The 25,615-nt window shown below is 46.8% G+C and overlaps 1 protein-coding gene across 2 annotated transcripts; it reads right to left on the bottom strand.

Moving 5' to 3' along the window:
• Window positions 1-23,491, bottom strand: TGFBI (transforming growth factor beta induced). 2 transcript variants are annotated; one of them, XM_063168714.1, is made up of 17 exons: window positions 23,463-23,491; window positions 17,466-17,564; window positions 11,209-11,273; window positions 10,076-10,233; window positions 8,981-9,145; window positions 8,128-8,274; window positions 7,292-7,433; window positions 6,516-6,728; window positions 6,240-6,377; window positions 5,855-6,000; window positions 5,556-5,692; window positions 4,915-5,045; window positions 2,911-3,035; window positions 1,916-2,018; window positions 1,638-1,717; window positions 860-884; window positions 1-695 (listed from the first exon to the last, which is right to left on the bottom strand). In XM_063168714.1, exons 1-17 carry the CDS (start codon window positions 23,474-23,476, stop codon window positions 640-642), a joined length of 1,944 nt encoding a protein of 647 aa, XP_063024784.1. In that variant the 5' UTR covers window positions 23,477-23,491; the 3' UTR covers window positions 1-639. The 2 variants fall into 2 exon arrangements, with proteins under 2 accessions (XP_063024784.1, XP_063024783.1); XM_063168713.1 differs by lacking the exon at window positions 23,463-23,491 and adding an exon at window positions 21,765-21,874.
• Between the last annotated feature and the right edge of the window lie 2,124 nt (window positions 23,492-25,615).

Here is a 25,615-nt window from a genome sequence, read left to right as displayed (position 1 = left end):
TCACTTTTTGTATTTATATTTTTGATTTTATTTTTAATTTTTATTAAAAAACAACCATTATTAAAAATGAATCATTTACTGGAAGGCTTCAGCCAGGGAGAACTCTCATTTCAAATCTCATGAACAAAATGCAGCACAGTTATAACCATAGGCACAAAAAAGACCCCAGTTAAAAAAAAAAAAAAAGAGAATACTTCAAACCATAGCTTATAACTATGCAATTGTCTCAATGTCAATAGAGAGAATTTTGTTAAAAGCCCGCAGATCAGAATTTCATGGAAGACTTTTAAAATCCAAGGGAAGAAGGAAGGACATGCTTGTTTAAAAAAATAAAAGGTCCTTGGATGTACCTATCAAGCCCAAAAAATTGAAAGTTGGTGAATAATTTTATTTAAAAAAGAAACAAAAACCCTTAAAAAATTTCCTTGTTCTGGGAACTTCAAAGTCAAAACCAAATAAAAATGGTCTTAAAATATATACATATATATGGCTTTTCGTTTTTCCTATCTGTTTCTTTGCAAACAAAAATAAATTTAAGGGTGGCATTTGGTTTTTAAAAACGGTTCTGTGTCCTTCTCCTCAGCTGTCAGCTGGAGTGGGTGGGATGGAGGCACTGACTGGCGGCTGCTCGCGACGGGCTCAGAATCCCCCCGAGTTCTCCTTCATCCTGGCCAGTATCCGGGAGTACACAGGGGCTGCCGGGAGAAAAGCAGGCTGGGTGGGTGGCACCGAGCATCCCCCTGCCCCTCTCCCCCCAGCCATGCCACGTCTTGCCCATGGCAAGAGAACAGGAGAAACCTCTCTTTAAGGGATGGGGGACGCAATGGAAATTAGAGACGAGCTGGAGAAGTTGGTTTACCTAGTCGAGGATTCCTCTGAGAAACCTGCATGGAAAGAAAGCACAGGGTTTGCATAAATTCAGCTAATCTCCAACAGTCACAGGAACAGTTTGTGTGTCAATACAGTTATCCTTGGTCCCCAACACCTATGGATGGATGGCTCTTCATTATTGGAAACTGATATATAATAGTGTCATGCCAAAGTTACATTCTCAATGTGCTGCAAACTGAAGCTCTGTGTTGCAAAATTATTATTATTTTTATAATTATTGATATATAATACAATTAAAATTATACATAATATTATATGTATTATATAAATAATATAATTATATATTATATTATATATTATATACATACATATTACTTATATATTATATATAATATATAATATATAATATGAATAATATATAATATATAATATATTATATATTATATGTTATATATTATATAATATATATTTAATATTTAAAATATATTAATATATATTATATTATATAATATATATAATATATATAATATATATAATATATTTAAATATATAATATATATTTTAAAATATATTAACATTAATATATTATTATTATTTCTTATAATTAATAATTTTATAAATACTAATTAATTATTATTTCTTATAATTTCTTACTAAATCATGCAAGAAGAGAGGATGGATCATTCCATGGAGCACATACACTCACTTTCCTTGCAAGTCAGCATATGAATGTGACATGATTTTCCAATAATTATTACCAAAATGTGATTTCAGCAGTTTCACAGTGAGCAGTTTTTCCCTTTTACCTTGGATAATGCAGATGCCTGTTTGAAGATTTCTAGTGCAGGATCTGCAGGCTCATCACCTCTTTCTTGTGGCCTTGAAGCTAAGGGTGAGACATTGAGAGCATTGAAATACTTGCCCGAGCATGCAGGCTTCTTCCTTCCACTGTTTTCTGCTGAAAATCCCACTACAGACTAATCTCTCCTCACCAAACTGCAGCAATTGCCCCGTGTCCCCAATCCCTCCCAAAGCAGTTTTGCTGTAACAAGGTTGCTCTGGACAGTTCTCACCATGGACCTACCCTGTGGCTGTAGGACAGAATTCACAGCATAAATGACACCATTTGTGGCCATGATATCACTTTCAGCAACAGGCTCCTTGTTGATATGTATTACGTTGTTCTTCTGTTCAGTAAAAGAAAGAAATAAAAATGTAGAAGATGAGAATCTGCTGTCATTTCCAATGGTATTAAAAAAAAACAATTCACTTTGCATTCATTCATTTACTGGATGGTTGAAGGCATTTTCATTCCTCTTGCCAATTAAGGAGAATATAAAGACAAATTATGGCCTGAGCAGTTTGTCCTGGAATGGCTGGCAGGCTTTGGACTTCCTCAGTGCAGCTGGCTGGGAATGCTGTCCCATGGCAGCAGAGCACATCCACCAGCACCCTGCCAGGAGATGGCTGTGGGGATGGGATCAGGAGAGGGCAGAGCAGGACTGGACATGGGAAAAGCCCAGGGTGCACCTTGGCCAGTTCAATGCACCTGGAAACACAGTCCCTTCCATTTTTTTCTTCCCATTGTGTTTTCTTATGAATAGAGTGGGCTTATTGCTTATTTTCTGAAATGATTTTTTTCCTCAACAGAGGATCCTACATTCCCTAATGTAGTATAGAGTTTTTGAAATGAAATTATATATCTAAATAAACTCTGCTGTGCTAAGGGAGCCCATGCAGAGATCATTTTCATTACACAAAAAGATATGTTAACTGAACAAGCTATTCATCTCATTTATTTATGCTTTTTCCCCCCATGACTCAGGATTAAATTTATAGCAGCTCCTGGAAATCATTTACAACTGGTCTTCTGGGGAGAAAGCTGAAGCAAACCACATTTCATTCTTCCAGCTGGTTGAATTGAACAATGGCAACAGTCCTTCTACTACAGCCCAGAAAACACTGCTGGGACCGTGGAGATGCTCCCACAGAATCCAAGTGAGCACAGACATGAGCTGTGGTCCATGACATGGATAACCAAACCCTGGACAGCCCAGAATGCCATCTGGGGTGACTCACCATGCTGACTTCCAGCTTGTCTCCCTGCATGGATTTCAGCCTCACCAGGGCAGTGACCGCGCCGCTCACCAGGATCTCGTCAGCCACGTGGAACTTGAGGATGTTGGCAAGCTCCTTGGCATTACCTGGGGGAAGAACATCTTTACAGCTGCAAATCAGCACCAGCACTTGCTTCCCGTGTTTCATGCGCTGGAATGGAATTACTTGGAAAACACCATAATTTCCTGGAAGTGTGAAGAAACAATGTGAAGTTGTTTCTTCAAACAATTAACACCAAAACCAAAAAGCAGGCAGAAGGACCTGATTAGGGCACTGAGGCCATTCCTACTGGAGCAGGTCAGGTTCCCAAATCCAGAAGGACACTCTCCCAATGTCCTTGGTACCTACCAAGCCTGCCCTACACATGAATTCTCTCTCTCTTGGGTTTTCATCCCTCATTCTCTCACTGTGCCAAGTGAGAACCTGCTTCTCAGAATGAACCTGCTTCTCTTGCTGCTTTCACTTCCCAAGGAAGTCTGGGATGGGGTGGGTAAAGACCCATGTGAAATAAGGAAGCAGATAGGGCATTCTGGTATTTTCAAATGTCACCAAGGCCAAGTGTCACTTGGCAACAATCCTCACAGCTGGGTAGGAAGGGGAAAAGTGCAGGAGAAGCGACACTAATGTCTCATGGACTGATACCACCCCACTGAGTCTCAGACAGCTGTGCTTTGAAAGAGATTTTGGGAAGATGAGGTGCTTTCCCAGCACCATCTATTTTCCAGAAGAGGTGGTGACATGCTCAGCTTGGGCCAGTGGCACTTCTCCATCTTCTCATTCAGAGGACACAGGGTCACTGGCAAGCCCCATAGACAGACAGACAGAGTCATTGTCAGCTAGTCACTGTCAGCTACAGGCAGCTAGTGCAAAGGTGGCCTCCAGCCACAGCTCCCTCAGCAAGGGGGATTTTTTCTTTCAATTCTTTCAAAGATTGTATGCAAGTTTTTTTCCTTTATGGTTTTCCTTAGATTGGCTACAGCTCACTCTGCACACCCTCACCAGCACCATCCACCTCCTCATCAGAGGCATAAGCTAAACATTTGTGTGAGAAAAGAACATCTCAAGTGTCTGCATCTGGGAATCTTCATTCCTGCAGCCATTTACAATGGCTGCAAAACACTTCTGAAATATTTATATGTTAAGCATAAGACTAGAGTGATATTACTGGTTCCTCATCCCTGCACTTAAAAGGATAACCAGCTACCATGGGTAGATGCTTCCCAAATTATGATGTCAATGTTTGGCTGGGATTTAATGACAAGACATTACATTCAAATACCTGACATTGTTTCCAGCCACAACCAGTTTTCAACATGAACAAAATAAAAGACCATGCTGGTTATCCAGAAGGGAGTAATTAAACATTCCCGTGCTTTTTTCCACACCCAGCCTGCATGCCATTGCTTTTCAGGATCCTGGTCTTTGTCTGAGCTAGAATGGTTCATTGTTGGCTTCCCAGGATTAGACAGGAACTCCTGCTTTGTCCATGTACATGGAGAAGGAGAAACAGCCCCAGCCTTTTATTACTTAAATTTCATGCAGTGTAACTTGAGGCTGTATGTGGATTATGTCTTCTCTTTGCAAAACTTACTGCAGACACCCTGATCCTGCATTGTCAAGAGTCACATTCTCATTCTTTCCTCCTTGAAAAAGGCAGAGGTTCTTTTAGAAATATCTGGGAATTATCTCACTTACACCAGCAGTACAGCCAAATTAAGTCACAGTGAGCTTGTGACACACACTACAAACATGGTTTCCAAGAACACAGGCAGTATAAATCCCACTTGGGGAATTCAGTGCCACTCTCTGCACCCTCAGCTTCTGCTCATACAGCTCCACTGGGTAGGAAGCTCATCCTTCCAACAGACAAAGAATGAGATTTAACAGAGAAACTTGGCCATTCCTCCCGGTGTCACAGCAGTCCCACACAGCAGCTCATCACCCAAGTGTTGTGGAGATGCTCACCCAGCAGTTTGTTGAGCTCCCCCTGGGGCATGGCTTGGAAAGCTTCGTTTGTGGGAGCGAACACCGTGAAGGTTCCCGGCCTGTTGAGGTTCTCTGTCAGCCCTGCAGACTGGATTGCAGCCACCAAGGTACTGCAAGGCAAACAGGCATCAAATGCTGCACTGCACAACACTTCACAGCTCAGCTGTGTGCTGAGCTCAAGGGAGAGCTGGGGAGTCACAATGTGAAATCCTGCAGGGGTGCAGTAAATCAAATAGCCACAATGGTGATTAGGGAGGAAACGAGCTTGAGGGGTTCAACCAGAACATCTGAGAAGGGCAAATCAACCTGGGAGTGCTGACTCCATGGGGACCAGATGCTCTGGGGAGTCAGAGAGGTCTGGCTACAGTGGATCTGGTGGGCAGACATAGCCTCAGAGCCAGATTCTTGTGGTATTAAGGGAACCACTGACTCTTGGCTCACAGTTGACTGAGGGTTATTTGAAGTTTCCGTCCCTATAATTTAGAGAGACCATGGTTTTGGATGATCTTTCTATGCTAGAAAAACATATACATTGTCATGGCTATGACCCATAATAAATAGAAACTGCTTTGGCAGCTGTTCTGATTTTAAGTCGCTCTTGGGAAGAGCAGAAAGGTCACCTGAAGCGATGGTCTGCCTTGAGAACATCCATCACTGAGCCAGTTGGAGGAGTCAACATTTTGTCCACACTAAAGAGGGTCCCAAACCTCCCCCTCTTGTCATGGGCAGCAATGCAGGCGTTTTCAATGCAAAGGTTCTGCAAACACAATCACAGAAAAGAAGACTTCATTAGAGTGCTTCCAAAGAGAGATGTTGGTGCTTTCCACAATGCTCATTTCCCCTTTTTACACAATTGCTGTAGCATCAGACCCTGAGCATCCCCCAGCCCCGAGGAGCACAGCACACAGCAGGGACTCACATTGCGGTACACAAAAACCCTCAGCTCCTTGTCCCCCAGAGTCTGCAGCTTCTGTCCATGATACAGATATTTAGAGGAGAGCTGGTCTTTAACAATGTGGTTCAGAAGCAAGTTTCTCATGTTGCTGTCAATAACAGGGAGTCCATCTGCAGCAAAAAGTGTGGAAAGAACCAGTGATTCACTTAAAATGGATATAGAGCCACTAAAAACCATTCAAATACAGAGCATTATCCACATCAGTTTTAAATTGTAAACCTGGGTGCCACTGCCTCGGGGCATTGGAGAGAGGATTTGCATACTTGTGCACTGAAATCTGGCTGAAAACTGTTTGAAGAAGATCTGTGGCCCAAAGTGATGGAAGAAAGGGATTTAATCCCTGCTTTACCTTTGAACACATTATTCACTGGGGCAAGGAGGGTCACTCGCTCACTGCCAGTTAGATGAGAACTGAGCCCAGCTTGTCTGAAAAGGTCTGTAGACTTGGAAACTTCAGATTCTTGTGCCAACTCAAACACAGTCTTAGCTGAAAAGAAAAGCAACACATAGTAACCTTGCATTAAAGGTTATCCACTCACCGCTGTGCCCTCTAAATCCAGGATTTCCTTGGCAAAATAGACAAAAGAAAGGCAGCAGAAAGAACGCTGCAGAGAGGCAGCAGTACCTGAGTCTGGGATCAGCAGCTCATTTACAAAATGCACCACGCCGTTGGTTGCCAGGACATCCTTGTTGGCAATGATGGGCTTCCCGTTGAGGGTCAGCTCCTCCCCACTGCAGCCCACGTCCAGGGTGGCTCCTTCCAGGGTCTCCATGGTCAGGCCAGCAATGATGGCCTCAGCACACATGGCTGACTTCAGGATGTGATGGTTCAGCAGGTCTGTGAGAGAGGAGAGCGCATGAGAGAGCTGCAAAAGCCAGCTATGAAAGTGCTGCAGCTTTCAGGGATGCTGTTCCACAGCCGGGGTGTACTCCATAAAATGCAGTCATTTTAAATTGAGCTGATTTCAATTCCACAGCCTGTGAAATAAAATGCCTAAAAAGAGTCACTTTTTATACACTTTTGCCAGTTTCAAAAGGCTTCATGTGGGTATTTGACTCACTTGTCAGGGGAAGTTACATCGATTAGATTTTACTTTTCTTGCATCTTGCTGGATCAATAGAAATCACCACTGCAAAAAGAGCTAAAAGAAAACTCAGAAAAGGGACTGTTTCAGCTCCCTCATCCATATCTGGACGCCACTCCTGCTATGTCTACACACATCTACAACCAAAGGGAGCTGGGCTGTCCAGTTTAAAAATATGGACTCTGTCACATCTGTTTACTGCAGCTGTTGTCAGAGTGAATCAAGGAGCTGTTGACTTGTCCTTGAGAAAAAAAAAATTAGAAGAACTGAAGAACACTCTTGAGGCTCTCAATGGCCCCAGTGAACAAGCACTCACCCCTCAGGGCCTCGGGGTCTCCCAGGATCCTGTTCAGAGTTTCTCGTGGGATCTTCTCAAAGGCCTCGTTGGTGGGAGCCAGCAGTGTGTACTGCCCTTCACTCTCCAGCAGGCTGCTGAGGTCAGATGCAGCCACAGCAGTCTTCACAGGAACAAGGAGAGAGGGAAAAACACATTCAGCCAGAGTACAGAGGTCAGAAACTTTGTCCAGGCACACACTAAGGGCCAGACTTATTAAGGCTTTTATAATTTCAGAGGACTTACAAAAAAATCCTGAATAGCTTCATTCAGCACTTTGGTCCCTTTAAAAATCTGACCCAGCCCCACAGTTCTCTGGTGTTCCAGAAATTTGAGTACAAGAGCCCTTTTTTTGGCAAGACTGAGAGCTAGTTTGGATACCCAGATATGCCTGGAAAGGCTCACAGTGCTTCCAGTGAATAATTCCAATCAGAACCCACATCTGGCTAACTGCAAATCCTCTGTGCGTTTTCCTTAATTTGGCAAACACCAAGGCAAATAAAGCAGGACACATCAAACTGGGACAGTAAATATCTCCTAAGGCTGAGACTCCCCTACAAGAGTCAGGAGACAGACTCAGTCTCTGTTTTCTGAGCAGCCATGGAAGGGTGACAATTATTGTCATAAACCCTATTTGCACTGATAGCAAAGGATCTCTTCCTAAATTAAAAGGATTTGTACAAAATCCTTGTACATTGGTACAAGGATTTCATCAGCAGCTCCAGGGTCACAGCCCAAGGCACTGGCAAAGCTCTTCAGGACAATTTTTTGGGGGTGGGATGCCTGAGCATCTTTAAGGAGAGCTGGAGTCGACTGACCCGAAGGGTTTCCAGGCTGTCCTCAGTCTCAATGATCTGCTGGATGGTGTTGGTGGTGGTGGCGATGACCTTGTCGATGACATGAACCACCCCATTGGTGGCGTGGTGGTCAGCTTTCAGCAGCCTGGCACAGTTCACTGTCACAATCTGCACAGGGAGAGACCCACGGGTGTTACAGGCAATAAAACCACTAAAACCAGAAGGCAAAGTGCTGCTTTTCTATTTCTATTTCAAATGCAGTGAGCACTTTATTGAGTTGGCAAGAGCAGGAGCTGTATTTCCTTAAAATATTCTACTTTATTTTCCTTAAATTTTCTGTAAAATTTTCCACCAAAAGTGAGAATGTTCTGTCAAGAATGTTTGAAGTATTTCAAGTTTAAAGAGCTTTGAAAAGCATCAGTGGTTTTGTCTACCCTCAAGACTAAGAAAATAAGCCAGAACCAATACTTGGGCAAGCAGAGTTACACAGCAGCGCGGGCTGCAACAGCATGGAGGAAAACATCTGTTTAAAAATATCATTTTCAGACTCCTTCATAGTATGTATCTTAAATAAATAGCTGTCAACCTCAGCATTACAGAGTCCTGGAGGTCCCAGGACAGCGTAGGAGCTGCAAGGCAGCTGGAAAGCAAGCCTGCTGTGGGTAGGTTTAATATGAGGAAGAACTTCTTCTCTGCAGGTGAGCATGCCCTGGAACATGTCCTGAGGTGTCCCTCACTGGGAACATCCATGACCATGTGGACACAATCTTCTGCCACATGCTCAGGGCTGGCCCTGCCCGGGCAGGGAGGCTGGGCCAGGTGAGCCACTGTGGTCCCTTCAGCCCGAGCCAGTGTGAGCCTGTGAGTGCCTTACCCCGTTGGGATAGTGGTGGATCTGGATGGGCAGGTTCTGGTACATGGAGTTGAGGGTGGTGCCGTGTTTCAGGTCATCTGTGAGCACCCGTTTGTCCACCATATGGTAGCGGAGGGCGTTGAGCAGCTCAATGTTAACGTTGCTCACCAAGGAGTCCAGAGTCTCCTGAAAATCAGAAAAATCAGTTTTTCAGTACTGAGTGCAATTAGGCATCTGCTAGAGAGCACCAGGAGGTCTGGCTGCTCCCAAGGGGCTCCCAAGGTGGGGGTGTGGGCATGAATATTAAGTGATTCATTCAGCCTCATGCCATTTGTGTAAATTAAAAGCTCAACTTTCTCAAATCTTTATCTTTTGCCTTACAAAAGCAGCCAAGAGCCCTGACACCCAGTCCTTGGCACACAAAGGGATGATTGCAGTCCAGAGTGCACTTTCATTGCATTGAAATGAGCAATAAGACAAAAGGGCCACTGACAAATACATTAAAAGACCTTTCCCAATAGCATCATCCCTGCAAGGGGCTCTGCTAGGGCATTTGGGACAGAGTCTTGGCAGTGGAGAGACCCATAAATACCCCCCTCTCCCTGCCCTAGTAGTTGTTCTTGTTCACAGGGATGCTCAGCTAGGGTGGGAGCAGCAGCAGGACAGCAGTGACCACCTCAGGAGTGGAAATATCACAAGGGAAAATCAAAATGAATGTAAAGGAAATGTATATCTAATTGAGCATGGGACACAGTCATGTGGGAATTACTGAGGCTCCAGCCTGGCTATTTGTACAAATTAAGAACAACCAGAATGGCAATGCAAGGGTCAACAACAAATCTGGTAAGGGATGGGAAGGTTCTTGCTGCAGGTCTCAGTTCAATCTCTAATGGTAACAGGCAGGGAAAACGGAATGAGGGGATTTTGTACATCCACATCTCTCTGGTGATGGGATCCTTCAGAAGCAAAGCTCTGGAGCTGATGGAGCAGTACAATGAAAACCCTCCTGGAAATCCACAGTCCTCCCTCTATCAGTGCTATGCCTATCCTGCCAGACCCCTGCAGAGCTGCATCTCCACTAGGGAAAAACCAGAGGAAGCAGAGGGATTATCTTACAGCAGACAAGGATGCCCAGGCCTCGTTACTGGGAGCAAAAATTGTGAAACTTCCAGGCCCTTCGATCTCTGGCCTCAGGTTGGAGCGGTCGGAGTAGAGCTGTGTGGTGGCAGAGCCAACCACTCCCAGGGTTTCATAGATGTTGGAAAGCGGCAGAGCTGAAAGAAGAGAAGGTTAAGTTCCCAAAAACATCATTCCTCCTTCTGGCTGAATTAAAGCATAGCCAGTAAGAACCCTGGGAAATTAAGCATACTAGGGGATTGGTGTCTGTTCAATAATTAGATAATAAATAATCACAGCCTGACAGCTTCACCCTCAATTACAGCAGTGTAATCCAGGATCTACTGTATTCTTGGAAGTTTGAATGGATTTATTCTGGGTTTATACAAGGGTGATTTAGGCAAGCAAAGATATTGATTGCTTTCACCCGATCCTGTTTGTACTCAGGCTTTTGGGATTTGGTGTTGGACACTGCTGGTCTCAGTGTCCACTGCCCGTGTGGCTAACTTGGAGCCATCAGACTTTTGTGGAAGGAAGTGTTCTGAAAGCAAAAGCAGAATATGGCTTTCTTCAATAAATCCAGTTTATTCCCCCCAATATCAACTGTATTTTCTCCTAAATAAAACTTTGCTAACCCCATGATAGCCAAAATGTTCAAGGCCAGGTTGGATGGGGCCTGGAGTAACCTGGTCTAGTGGAAGGTGTCCCTGCCCATGGCAGGAGGTTGGAACCAGATGATCTCTGAAGTTCCTTCCAGTACAAACCACTCTATGAATCTATGAAAATGAAAAGGAGCAGAGATTGGCAGAGCTGTCCTTACTCTGTCATTCCCCTGAACTGAATTTCCAGTACAGATATATGACTTGCTGGAATAAGTAGGTCCCTATGGCCTCCCCATGCTCGATTAAGTTCAATTACATCCAAGGTTCTGAGTTGTCTGGAACATTTAGCATGCTTTGGAGCTGATCTGACTCTTGGCTGGCGCTCCACTGAGCCCATTTTGGACTTGTTCGTGGCAATATTGTGCAGAAATTGCAAAAATCAAATCCACTTTGAGCAATTTTCTAACATTTCCCTTTACTAGGCAGCTGTATAATTTTAAGAAGTCTAAAAAATGTCAAACATGTTTTTACCAGCTGGGCAGCCTTTTTCTCCAGGAACTTTTTCATATCCAGGACAGCACTCGTAACTGATTACTCTGCAATAAGAGATGGATAAAACAGATTAAGCAGCAGTGTCTCACAGCTTTTTCTCTATTTTATATAATTCTGGGTCCATCTATGTTGGGGATGTTTCCAAGCAGACTCTTCATTAGAAATACAGACTTAAACAAAAGACTAACCACACTTCTATCTCCTTCAGGGCTGCATGTTGCCAATTTCTCCACAGAACAAAAGAAGGCACATTTCTTTTCAAAAATACGCTTTCCAGGAGACTTTATACAAGCAATGGATGGAAACTGATCCCACAGTTCCAACAGGACTGCCAGTGCTGGTTCATCTGGGCACATTTCCCATGGGATTTGGGATCTCCTCAGCTGACTGCTGCTGTCACATCTCATCACTGCTCCACTGTGGCTGTTGGACCAAACCAGCCAAGCATTTCCCTCTCATTTCACCCTCTTTCTGTCCACCACCACCAATTATTTGCTTACTTATAGGCAAAACGCACAATACAGACCTGGAGGGAAAGGAGAACCCTGTTCTCAGATATGTGCATTGGCACGAGGACTTGGGAAAAGGCCTGCAAGGAGAAATTCCACCCTGAAGAGGTGGGATGTGCGTCCCTAGGCAGCACGACAGCTCAGCTGTGTCCCTGTGAGCAGCCTCAGAGCAGCATTTCTTTCTGCCTGGCAGCACTGTCCCCCTGTAAAACCAAAGGGGTCAGAGGCACCACCCCAGGCTGCTCATTTGCAGACCCTAAATAAGCAAGAGCTGCCTGAAAACTGCATCCATCATCTGCAGCTCAATGGGAAACAATCATCTGATTCTCAAAGGTGGCCATTTGAGGGAACGTGGCTTGATATTAAGATTGATAAGAAAAAAAAAAAGAAAAAAGGAAAAAAAATCAATCCAGAAGTTGCCTGCTCATTTTTCCCAGGGGATTCTTTCACCTACTGCTCTGTGCTTGGTGTGAAAGTAACAAGGCCACCTGATTGATGGGCTGAGAGAGCCAGGGCATAGGTGTTCCTCCCAAGCACAAGCATTTCCTCTGTGCTCCCAGCTGAATGTGAGACAAGCAGGATGCTGTGCTGCTGAGGGTCAGCACACTCTCTCAAAGAGAGAGGAAAATCCTCCAGCTTCAGATATTTGTCATCATTTTAACAACCAGTAGAAATGCCTGAGGTTTAATAGGGAATTCTTCAGGGTAATTAAGAGCCAGAAAGTGAAACAAATACCTGCTTTTGTGTGACAGAAGCAAATAAATTCTGTGTCACGGTTTCCTAAGAGAATTACAAACCAAACCCAGACTGATTGTCTAGACATTATATATTCCATGTGGGAAAGAGTTTGCCTAAAGCAATCCCTTCCTTTGACTACTGGAGATCTTAACACCCTGCTGCTCTGCTCTCCCAGCCCCCCTGTCTCGTGTTCATTGGAAACACACACTTTCTTCCCCCACCACTTCCCTCCCCTACCTCCAATTTTCCTTTTTTTCACCCTAGAAACTAAATCCAGTCTAGACAGTTCCCTTGGTTCAGACCTGTAATCAAAGATGAAGAGCTGATTAAAGAGAAATCATTCCAAAGTGCTGACGAAGGCTTTAAAAGCTTTGCTTACAGATCAATTGGAGATTAATGAGCTGCTCCAAAGGGGCAGGACATGGATGCACAGCCTGTGGCACAGTGGCTCAGAGTGCCAGGAGGGGAGGGTACTGCCAAGGGATGCAAATACCTGGTCAAATGTCCCTGCCTATGGTAGGAGGGGTGGAACTGGATGGTGCTTGAAGCCCCTTCCCAGCCAAACCATTCTGTGATTCCATGACTGCGCCTCCTGCTTTTCACTGGGCTTGTGGGCATCTCCAGCAGCAAGGGAAGCTCATGGCAAGAAGCACCAGGGCAGAAACGGGGCCAGCTCCACCTGGGAAGGGCCTCCCTCAAGTCCCCTGTCACACTCTCCCACTGAAGGTGGCCGTCAGCATCCTCTGGTGTGTGTCTGGCACCCTCAGCATCCCCGGTGTGTGCCTGGCACCCTCAGCATCCCCTGGTGTGTGCCTGGCACCCTCAGCATCCCCTGGTGTGTGCCTGGCACCCTCAGCATCCCCTGGTGTGTGCCTGGCACATCACCATCCTGAGCTCTGGCAAACCTCTGCAAGGGCCCAGGTGAACACAAAGGTGCTCAGCCAAGGAGCCAGAGATGAGGGTTATAAAACAGCTTCAGGTATTTGGCACTGGAGCCAGAGATGAGGGTTATAAAACAGCTTCGGCTTCAGGCATTTGGCCTCCCATGGCTGCTGGAGCAGGTGGAAGCACAAGCCCACCCAGCCCACCCATGGGCACCACTGAAGGGGCTGCTCAGGGTGACCCCAGGGCATGTTCCCAGTGGTCCTGCAGCCAGCTCCAGCCCCCAGAGAGGAGCAGCAGAGCCTGGCTGAAGGATGCTCAGTGCTGCTTTCCCCCACACATCCATGGGGCAGGGAGGCTGCTCTTGGCACATCCTGCTCCAGTGGGTCAGAGCCTCATTCTGCTGCCCAGGGAGGAGAACTTCCCTTGAGCACCTCCAGGCACTGCTGCACACTGTGGGCTCTGCACAAAACCCTTTGGAACTGCCCAGTCCATCCCTGTTCCTGCTGCCTGCACCGTGGGCTCCACTGGCACTGCCCTCACACAGAGAGCATTTGTCATCCACTCTGCAACGCCTCAACCACAATTTCCTGACCTCCTCAATGAGTGATTTCAAGTCAAATCTATAGTTTTTTAGCCTCTGGCTTTGAATGTCTATTTATGTCTGCCTGCAGAAGAAAGCTCCTTCAGTTGAGGCTTTTATTAGTCATTGTTCCACTGCTGTTGCATTCTTAGGAGCTGAAATTAAATTTAAAGTGCATTTTTCAAGGTAATAAAAATAAGCTTAGGCATATATTAGTGAAAAAAGATCCATTTGTAATAATTTCCTGTAATAAAGCCCGTATGTTTTGTTTTTGTAAAATAAGTGCCAGTATTTTTTTTTCTAAACTGAGGTTGTCTTCATTCTCAAGACAAAACAGTGTGTGGGGATGTGTTCCATTGCAACCCCAGTTCTGGAAGAATGAATCCAGTGCACAAGGGAAGGAGAAAAATATAAATACAAAGGCAAAATGATGACAATATAATCTGAATGCTGCTGTCTTTGACTTTGGAATAACCAGCAGTGGAAAGTTACCTAATTACCAAAACAATTCTGTCTCAGCGCTCCTTGAAATCAAAGCAGTGTCAGACTTCTTGCCAACTATCTTATCTCACTTCATCAGCAAAGATAAAAACTCTACATAAATCCTCTACCTAATTTCCCTGTAACTGTGTGAGCCAATACTTCAGCAGAGAAAAACAAACTAAAGAATAAAAAGAAGAAGCAGATAAAGAGGTAGAACTCTTCATCTGTGGTTTCCAGGCTGGCTCTCCTTGCTGCCCCAGTGACTCTGAGCCTCCCAGTGCAGGATGTGGTCCTGCAGCAGTGCTGCAGGAGTGCAGAACTGCTCTGCCTGCCTTGCTGAGGGATGGATTTCTCTGCTCACAGCCAGCTCTGCAGGAGCTCAGCTTTGCTGCCCAGCAGCTCCTGCTCTCTCACGGAGCTCCCTCCCACCACCTGTGTGAAAAGGTGCTCAGAGCAGGAAAAGGAAAGAAACCAAAGCAGCCAAACCCATCTTCCTAGAGCCAGGGATTTTCACCTGCAGCACACAAACAGCTTGTGGCACCAGCGACCCTTTGAGCAATTACAGAGGAAAACAGCCAGGTCAAATGTGAAGTAGATGAGATGGCTCAAGTGTCTCGTCCCCAGGACTGCTGCTCTCAGGTGGGAAAAACCTTTCAGGAGGAGAAAATGGCCATGCTGACCATGCTCATGCAGCTCCACCATCCCCCAGTGCTGATGAGGATCCCCCTGCCTGTGAGAGGAGCACCCACACAGCTTTAGGAGGAGACTGCTGACCACAGATCCCACACAAAGGCTGGATCCACCCAGTTATGATAAATGTGCCAAATCCTGATTTTTTTTTCCTAGGATTTCAGGGTATTCTCAAAACATGTCATGGACCAGCTCAGCCCAACAGGAGGGGCCAGTTTGGAGGTTCATGCTGAGCACCATCAGCTGTGCCCACTTGATCTCCTGGGCTGTGACACCTGAACATGGCACAGCATCAAACTCCTGACACTGCTGTAGGAATTTGACTGCTACAGCACAATGCATCCTGTCCTTTACAGCCCCAATGACTCCTGATTGCTTCCATATGCCAGGCACACCACGTCCAGTGGGAGCCATCACATGCAAACATTTGTAATCAGAGCTGTCCCAGGGTCCCCTGGAAACTCTGAGTCAAGGCACGTGTCTTTTGTTCTGCACCAGCCCTGCTGAAGGAGAGAGCAGGGCCCAGGCTCAGGAATGACTGGGAGGAGAGAAGACAATAACACCCATTGTGGGGATGATGTAAAGCAAAGAATAGGGAGCAAATTCTGGGGATAATGGAAAGATTACCTCATAGGTTAACAGGCAGGTTAATGGTCTGTGTGCTTTTCTCTCAGTGATGCATCACTGGGTGAGACACTTGGGTAAAAGCAGAGAAAATGAGGTAGAAGAGTTCACCCCAAATGAAAGAGTTCTCCTCAAATGAAATAATGAAATGCTGCCAGATGCCAGTTATTCCACCTCCTCCTGGAGATAAGTGGATGAGTTTGTCTGTGCCAAACACAGCTGCACTCTTGGTTTATGTAAGGTTAGCTTCTCACTTGCTTCAGAGCTAAAGAAATCCATGGCTGGACTGCTTTGCCTTTCAGTGGCCAGAGCAGCAAAGCTCTCCCACATCCACAGCTGAGTTGTGTTTTCTTTGGAGACACACTGAGCTGCTCTGTTATCAGCAAAGGCAATGATGAGACCATAGTGCTGTGCCATAACCTTGTCCACGTCATGTCAAGAAGCACCATTATTCAGCCAAGATGACAGCCTGAACTCTAATCACCCAAGCTAAGCCTTCCCAAAATTCTGTTTGTAGAATTGAGGGGAGGGGATCTGGTTGCTTGTTTTTACAATATCACCTCTCCTTTTTTTTTTTCTGAAAAGAAATTGGACATAAAGAAAACAATGGTACATGCACAGTACATGGTACAGGCAGCAATACATCCTCCTGAAGTACAGAATTTTCCTCCTTAGGGCAAATTCATGTGAAGCACAATGAAAAGCCAAAAGCTGTGCACAGCCATGACTCCAGGTTTGCTTCCCTCCTCCCCACACCAACAGCACACATGCATCCTGACACCCAGGTGTCACAAACCAATGATGGCAACACAAATCTGCGGTGAAGAACAGCATGTTGCTATAGATCTAATCACCATTTACACTGAGCCATAAGGGAAACAAATGAGATTATTTTTCCTCTCTGTTCTTGACCCTGCAGGTCCAGCATGAGACTGGCCCAGAGTCTGATCCCACAGCCAGGACTGCTCAGGGAATCTCTGCACTGCCCTGGGTGTTGGGATGGTCCGTGCTGTGGGCCAGCAAGGCACTCCAAAAGCCCAGCCTGGACTACAGCAAGGAAAAGATTCTCTGCCTCTGCTCTGCTGCCTGGCAGATAGTCAAGCATGCATAGCCTTAATTATCCGCTGACTGCATCTTCCAAAAGAATGTCCCGAGGCTGCTCACACAGATTCTTCATGCAACAGCTACTTGAATATTATTGTTTGCAATGTTAGAACGTGGAATTGGCCTGCAAGTGTGATTAACTTTCCTGGTGGAGTCAGAGAGTGCTGGCTAAAGCTGACACCTCTTTCTTTTTATTTGTTTTCCCTTCCAAAGCAAACAGACGGAGATGAATTTTACATTCTCTCCAATATCCATCAGCTCTGGGCTGCGTTTTTTCCCCCTTTTTTATTTCTCAAATCTAGGCAGCATTGAGCCTATCATGGAGACAGTACTAGAAAACATCTGGCCCACACTTCATTACAGCACAGAGGGCTATATAAGTATATATAGAAATGCAATTAGAATAAACCATCAGGGTTCATGTTTACGTGGCACTTTTCATTCTTAACATCAAAGTGTTTTAGAAAAACAAATATTTCTTAGGGGATAAAAAGCTCACACAATTTTTAAACCAGACACAACGTGACACACACACCATGGGCTCTGACATCCCAAATCTATCATCTGCTTCTGCCACCCAGCTCCCACCTCCACAAGGGGGTCTTTGGCACCCAGGGACTTACGTGGACTTCCCACAGATCTTCCTCTGGTACCACTGCTTGCAGTTGGTGAAATATTTCCTGTTGGTGCCGATCAGCTTCTGCACCGCGCACACGTTGGGGCTGCAGGGAACAGAGAGAACAGGGTCCTGTCAGCCTCCCCCTGCCAATGCTGACCCCAGCACGGAGCCAGAGCCCCCCTGACAGAGCCTGAAGAGCCCTGCTGGGATGGCAGGGGAGGAAACCTTGAGAGCTGCAAGTCAACTTGCTCGATTCAGCCCTACAATGACTGTCATGAAGTGGAGGAAGCAGAGAAAGAGATCTCCCCTGACTCTGCCAGAGCACCTCTTTCTTCACTGAGTACAAATTCCTGACTCTTTTCCATGTTCCACCTCTCACCAAAATATAAAGAAATCAAGTGAAAATCCTTTGGTCAGAATTTCCATGGTGTACAGCTACTTGAAATTCAAAACTCAGCTAAAACCCGGGAAATTATGCAATGATACAAATCCTTGCAAAAGAAGCCATTATTTTATTATCTAGGACATTTAAAAAAACAATAGTAATAAAAAAAAAAAACCCAGATATTTATCAGCCTACAGACTTGCATCTAACCCAGAACTTTGGCTGTATGATAGACTCAGCAAATTATGGACATGAGGGTAAAAGGAGATGAATGAGGGGAAAAGGAGCAGTGGCACTGCCCTCCCCTGCTTCAACACACCAGATATGACAGCACAGATCAAGAGGAGCTGTACCAGCCCATAAGGTACCAAGAGCTCCTGCTCAGCCAGAAAACCTGCTGGTTGGTGTTCCATGTGTGAGCAACCCTGCTGAGAGCTGCCTGCAGCCCTGCAGCTTTCTAAGAAGTGGTATCACCGTGAGCAGAGATGTGGTCGGGCTGGAGCTGGGAGTTCCTTTGCTGCTGGTTTGGCCAGCACAGCATTTCCCTGCTCTGCCTGGCTCACCAGCCCTGTGGTTTGTGGCCAGCAGCCCCGGCCACGTGTGTAGGCAGAACATGGTCAGCACAAAAGATATGATTTATGGATCTGGGATGCAAGGCCATCAGCTGCCTCTGGGCTTGACCAGGGGTGTAGCAAATGCTCCAGCAAGCTGAGGATGCTTAGCTCAGCTGAGGCTGGATTCCCAACACCACCACCACGTCCCAGTTGCAGCAGCATCACTACAAGTATGCACAGTACTGGCTGCCAAGCAGATGAAGGGAAAACAAATAATTAAGCAAAACACATAAATCATCACTTCAGCCTGTCAGAAGCGCTCTGTGCTGTCCAAGGCAGATTTTTCATTTGCACAAGCGAAACTCCCAGTGGGGTCTGGAGATGCTCTTGTGAAGGTCCTGTTGCTGTGCTGAGGAGAACAGGCAGCAGCCTGTGTCCTGCTGTGTCTGAGCGAGGCGCTGCCCCCCAAAATGAACAAAGGCAGAGTCTGCAGCCCAACCACCAAGTCCTCCTGCGGCCGTGCTTGCTTTTCAGCGGCATCCCAGAGGGGCCAGGCTGCCATCATTAGCATGAATTAACCTGAGGGTCTCCTGGCTGCAGTGCCAGCCTCCGCGGGAGCCTGGCGTGCCTTCAATGAGCCTTTGTTGCTGCAGGGCCCTGCGGAGGCAGCATCCGACCCTGCGTGTCCCAGCACCTTCATCCTGCCCCGAGGGCAAAGAGAGGGACCTGGGGACACTCAGCTCATCGTTCCCTCACTGCTGCCACATCCAGGAATGCTGGTTTGTTTCTTCATGAAAGGATTTCATTCAGTTTCCGTATGTAAGGCAGGGAACAAGGAGCAAGGAACCTACTGAAAAAAGTTAGAAATCACAAAACCAATCTTTCAGCTGGTGCAAACTGGCCCAGACTCAGCGACTTCCAAGCCAAATCATCGCTTAGAGAGACGTCTGTGCTCTCTGACTCAGCCCACCTTGGCCACCCGGCCCTGCCGTGCCGAAATATGGTTCCAATTACATGGAAATTCCAAACCTTGCCTCGATTTTAGCATCTGGCTGACGGCAGTGGACAATCCCTCTAATATTCATCTTGACAAGCCTGGCTACTGAAGGACTTGTTTGATCACTTCCCCCACATCCCCAGGAGCAGCCTGCCAAGAAAACCCTTGTGCCTCCAGGACAGTTCTTCACTGCCTTGCTCCCAGCTCTGTGGGGCTGCTCCTCCCTCCCTGACTTATGGGGGAAAACTTTCCAGCTTTTGCTCAGTGTGGAAAAACCCCCGCTCGGGGCTGTGTTATCAATGATTCCTGCAGGCACGCTGTAGTAGCGGCTCCCTGCATTGCATGTCCTGGTTCCTTGCCCAGTCTGGCTTAAAATGAATTTGTCAACACTCTTCCCTCTCCTCGTTGGAGTTCATCACCTCTGCCATGCCGTTCCCAGCCAGCCACGCTGACTCCAGGATAAGACTGCCTATTGTTCCCCTTCAGCCAAAGCCTTTTGCTTGGCAGCAGCAGCTGGGACCTGCTGGGGACAGGGGCAGCCCTTGGGAAGAGGCTGAGAAAAGCAGGACTTGATGCACAGATACCTGCAATGGCTGTGGCCATGGTGCTGCCCAGCATCACCTTGTGCCCACAGAGCTGGCTGGCTTTGGGAAGAGCACTGCTACGTTTTCATCTCTGAATGTTAATGTTCCTTATGCACTTTTCAGCTCCTCTCGCCGACTTGAGCTTGTTCATTTTAAAAAAAAGTTAATTAAGACGTACAAGTTTTGCTGCGGAGCCAAGCTCTGCCTCCCAGCTCGCTCTGGGCTCAATGGGGGCATTGATGGTGTGGGGGATGCTCACAGCAAAGGGTGGCAGTCCTGCTTGCACATCCCTCTGGGGCTGGCTCCTGCAGGCAACACAACACACCCCACATCCAGCATGTTTTTGGCTGGTTTTGTGCTGCTCTATCTCTCTGGCACGTCATTAATCAATGCTCAAAATTCCGTGTATGTTCAAGAGTTAGCTTGGTAAAAATCACCCTCTCCATCACAATGGGAGCAGTGAGCAAGGAGCTGTGGGCAGCTACACTGGGTTTATCTCAACCCAGATGGAAGTTCTGCCATTCCATTGTGTCTTCCAAGGCACCAGAGTCACATCTTACCCAGTGTCTCTGGTAATTGTGCAGGGTAAAAGCTTCTCCATGCAGAGATGAGTGCTCTGATTTACACCAGGACTGCCCTAACTCATTCAGCCTCAGCAAACTGCAATCTCAGGGCTATCAGCAGAACTATTTACTGAATTTCATATCACACAGAGATGGTGAACAAGATTCACTGTATTTCTACGTAAATCACTGCAATTCTGGCATTATTGACCTATTACAAATAAATATCAGCTCAGAATTTGCCTGTTGGGTTGTGTCCCTGGTCAGGCATACAAACAGCACATCCCTTGTCATAAATCCTGACCTAGATCCCTGCCAGAGAATGTATCAAATTGCAATATTTAAATCTTGGGAGTTTTTTTTATTTAAAGCATTTCATGACCCTGCTTCCAGCAACGCACTTAAACAGAAGCTTCAACTCAATCACTGTCACCATCCCGAGAGATGGAAGCCAGCTGAAAGGTCTTTCATCCTTTCACCATTCCTAATTCTTAACAAACTTTAAAAACAGTGGGAACAACTATTATCACTGAGTTAGTTTTCTGCCCATTAATGAAAGTACTCAAAGTACTCACTCTATAACAGACTGTGTATCAAGCAAGAGAGGTCTACATGCATTTTTCCATAGGCCTTATCTTGTAAGGTTTATGAATAGATTAAAGTGATTATTTATAAATAATTATTTATAAATCACTTTTTAAAGTGATTATAGTGATTATTTTTGTCAAGAAAACTTCCAAGACTAACTGAGGTTTCCAGTCAAAGAGTAAGTTGGTGCTGACTCCACAGAGTCATTGAAGGGGCTTTTTTCTTACAAATTCATAAAAACGAGAATTCTTTCCACAAAATCTTTAATGGCTCAAAATCTAGGGACTTTTACTTCCTTTTTCCTTAACAGGGATAAACTGATAAAGAAGCATTGGAAGGTCCGAACTGACATCTGCAACACTAAGTTTGGTGATGGAAAGGGGGGAAAGTTACCGAAAGAGAAAAGGTTACCAGGGGATGAAAGAGAAGGAAACGAGAAAGAGAAAGAGTTACCTCTTCTCTTCGTCTTATAAAAAGAAGAGAAAGAAAGCCGTGGATACCGAGAGAGCTCCGCACGGTGCCCGCACAAAGCCCCGGGGCGAGCCCGCGCCGGGCGCATCCCCCGCGGGCCGGGCAAACACGGGGAGGAAAAGGGTTTAACAGAGATTGCCCCCCTCCCTGGCTCCCCTTACCCGTGCTGCCGGCCGCGGAGCCGGCTGTGCTGCAGGACCTGCTGGTACGGGGACTTGGCGGCGGCGGCGAGCCCGAGCGCCAGCAGCAGCAGCGGCAGCGGGCGCGCCATGGCCGGGAGCGCGACGGGACCGGCTCGGCACGGCACGGCTCGGCTGGAATGGGCTGGGCTAGGCTCGGCACGGTTCGGCTAGGCTCAGCACAGCACGGCTAGGCTCGGCACGGCTCGGCTAGGCTCAGCACGGCTCGGCTAGGCTAAGCTCGGCACGGCACGGCTCGGCACGGCTCAGCTCGGCTCGGCACGGCTCAGCACGGCACGGCACGGCGGCAGCGAGCCCCGTTAAATGCGGCGGCGGAGCGGGGGCGGGAGCGGCCCCGCGGGGGGAGCGGAGCCGCCCGGCCCGGCCCGGCCCGGCGGGAGGGGAGGGGAGAGGGGAGAGGGGCCGCCCCCCGGCAGGGCATCCATCCGTCCCTCCGTCCCCCCTTCCATCCTCCGTCCGCCCGCCCTTCCATCCTCCGAACGCCCGCACTTCGCTCCCTCCGTGCCCCGCAGAAGGGGGGAAGCAGACAGGGGTGTTTTATATCCCCCTTCCCGGAGCAGCGTTTCATTTTCAATTTCTCCTTCATCCGGACTTTCCCCTCCATCCTCCCCCGGTCAGGACTCGGAGCGGGTGGTGCTCTGCCCCCTCCGGGATCCCCCTGCCCTCGGGGCTCTCCTGCTTTCAGCCCAGCCCTGCCCACCGCGGCAATGTCACCCGTGCTGCTCCCCAGGTCCCCTCAGTGCCTCCTGGTGTCACCCACTCCCATCCACTTCCAGGGATTGGCAAGAGTGTCTTGTTCCTTTTGTACCAAACCAAATGAAAGCAGGAGCTCTTAGGCCAAGGAAGTTGGGGGTGCTCAGTTTGGAGAAGAGAAGCTTCAGGGAGATCTTAGAGACTCTAACAGTACCTAAATGTGGCTTGCAAAAAGGAAAGAGCAATTTTTTGTATGGGTAGATAGTGTTAGGACAAAGGAGAATGGTTTTAAACTAAAAGGGGAGAGGTTTAGACTTGATATTAGGAAGAAATTATTCCCTGTGAGGTTGCCCAGAGAAGCTGTGGCTGTCCCTGGATCCCTGGAAGTGTCCAAGGCCAGGTTGGACAGGGCTTGGAGCAACCTGGGACAGTGGAAGGCATCCCTGTCCAAGGCAGGGGGTTGGAACAAGATGAGCTTGTAAGTTCTTTCCAAACCAAACCTTTGTGTGATTCTATGATTCACTGCAGCATCCCAGTGTTTGTAAAGGATTTGCTCTGATTGGACTGACATCAAAGTCAAAGGGTTCTTTCCTCCCTAAATCTGCCTGGGAAGCAAAAGGGGTCCTTTGGGGCCACTTGCCCTAAGGGACAGATCTGTGCAAAATGCTCCTGTGGCTTTGCAGACTGGGCAGTGGCCAGCAAGGGCAGCTGCTCAGCAAAGGATGGGAATTGAAACGTGTCCAGCAAGCAGCCACTGAGCCAAAGAGAAAAAGTTTTTAGCAGTATCAAGCACTTTAAATTTACAAAGATTTCCCCCCCCCCCCCAGTAAATAAATCTGATCTGCATAAAACCTATTAATTGCTTCTTGGAAAAAATTCATTAAACCATTCCTCAGTCAGGTTTCCTCTCCCCAGGGAGTGTTTCATTACTTCCTCCATCTAAGTAGGTAAATAATGAAATCTTACCTGCAAAGGCTCATGATTCCAGCATAAAAGATAAGAAACAGAGGTCTCAGGTCTTTCTGAGGAAAAGGTGATGTTTTAAACCCTCTTGAGCATTGCCTGAGAGCCTCAGCTGCACCTCTATAAAATGGAGGCAATTTTTGAGCCTCCAGTTCTCTGTTTAAAAGAGAGCAGTGATCTATGCTCTGCCCAGAAAGGGTGACTTGGTTCCCTGGCTCTGGGCAAAGATTTTCAGCTGTGAAGCCCAATCTGATGGTTGTGCATTTTCCAGGTCGGAGTTAGACCCCTTTGGTCTAACTCCTCCTCCACAAGCCATTGCATTATTTTTCTGCCAGGGGAAGGCTTAAAACTCTAAAAAACAGAATGACAAGCAGAGGGAAATCAAGCAAAGGCATTGCCAACTGCTGAGGCCTATGAAAACAGCAGCCAATTGCAATTTCTGTGAAGAAAAACATCAAAGATCCCGCATGGTGGCAGAGCCAAGCCATGGGTGTAGGCTCCTGCCTTGCCCCCACGTGCTAGACTGCTGTTTTGGGAATCACAAGGTCCCTTTCACTCACCAAGCTGGTTTGTAGATGCATGAGCTCCTCTCCCAGACACCCCAAGGAGCAGGAACCCTCAGAAGAGCATCTTTCCCCAGGAGCACAGGGCTGCCTGTCCTGGGATGAGCCACCGGGACCCCCCGTTCCTATTACAACCTTCCAGAACAAGGGTTGGTGTCCTTGGGACGCCAAACCCCGCACTGTACCCAGCTGAAGTTTGTTGAGCCCAAAATGTTGGGAATTAAAGTGACAAAGATTTTTCCCAGCGAAACGTTTCCCTGGAGATTAAAGCAACAGGGAGTGAGTGAGTGAGGAGGGAGAGGTGAGTGAGGGGTCAGGGTGAGTGGGGAGGGATGGGACAGCCCCACTGCCACGCTGTGCCAGCACCGACAGCTTCTGGCTCCCCCCAGCCACATGCAGCCCGATCCACTGGCAAATCCACTGGTTTTATCTTCCTCCCCATGCCTCCCTCCCAGCCCAGCTGCCTCCTCGTTCTTCTTCAGTGCATCTTTATTCACTATTCCTCTCCAACAGGACTTTCTGTACTGACTAAGCTTTCAATTAGCTACTAGAATCTGTTTGAGAGCAGTTCAAGTGTTGCAAAGAAATATTTAAATCTACTGGGCTATCAGACTGTGACAAAGCTATTTGTGAGTAACCAGTGCTTTGATTTGCACTTGTTTTAACCTCTGCCTCCAGACGGATGTTTAGTTTGAAATGAAATCCACGGGCAGTGGACTCTCTGCACACTCATACAAATACTCCAAAATCAATCATGTAGAAAATTGCACTTACACAAATAGACCCTTCTGTACACATTTCAGACATAACAGCTGTTCCACCAAAAGGGAGGAACCCAAAGACATACCCCAAGCCAAAGGAAGAAATCTTCGGCAATAATAAACATCTATTATTTAAAAAGCTTTTCCTGTATAAACAAAACTGAAGGTTGAAATTACTGAATCATTAAGACCATAAATATTTTTCATGTTGTTCTGTGAGATGCACAGAAAGGCCAGAAGGAGAGCTTTTGGAGAAAAACCACCTTTCCACCTCTCTAGTAATAGTTTCAAGGTAAATAATCAGCATCATAAAATTAAAATTGGTTTATTTGTGGTTGTGTGCCATATTAAATTTCTTCTATCCTCAGAAAAATCTCTAATTCCCAAAATAAAAAGTCATAGTGATGTTTGGTAGCCCTCACATTCCAGCAACAGGCTGAATCTCCATTTCATTCAGAGCTCAACTTAGTGGTGATTTCAGGTTGAATTTCTTTTCCCCCAGAACAGCCTCTGCTCTTGTTTCCACAATGAGAAAAAGCACTGAAAATAGCTCTGAGCATCTTTGTTGTGCTTTTGTTTGGAACTGGGCAGAATTTATTTGGAAGGATAAGAAGGTGGGGTTCATTCCGTTCCCTCCTGTGTGTTTCTGGAATGCCAGGAAGAGATTCCCTCTAATATTCATCTTGACAAGCCTGGCTGCTGAAGGACTTGTTTGATCACTTCCCCCACGTCCCCAGGAGCAGCCTGCCAGAAAACCCTTGCGGTTCCAGGACAGTCCTGCGCGGGACACACACAGCAGGATCAGAGCAGCTCCAGCACAAATGGGGCCGGA

Source organism: Melospiza melodia, chromosome 14 (genome assembly GCF_035770615.1).
Source record: "Melospiza melodia melodia isolate bMelMel2 chromosome 14, bMelMel2.pri, whole genome shotgun sequence".
Lineage (NCBI taxonomy): Eukaryota > Metazoa > Chordata > Aves > Passeriformes > Passerellidae > Melospiza > Melospiza melodia.
Note: the sequence above shows the minus strand (reverse complement) of the source record. Positions and strands in the feature narration are given on the sequence as shown.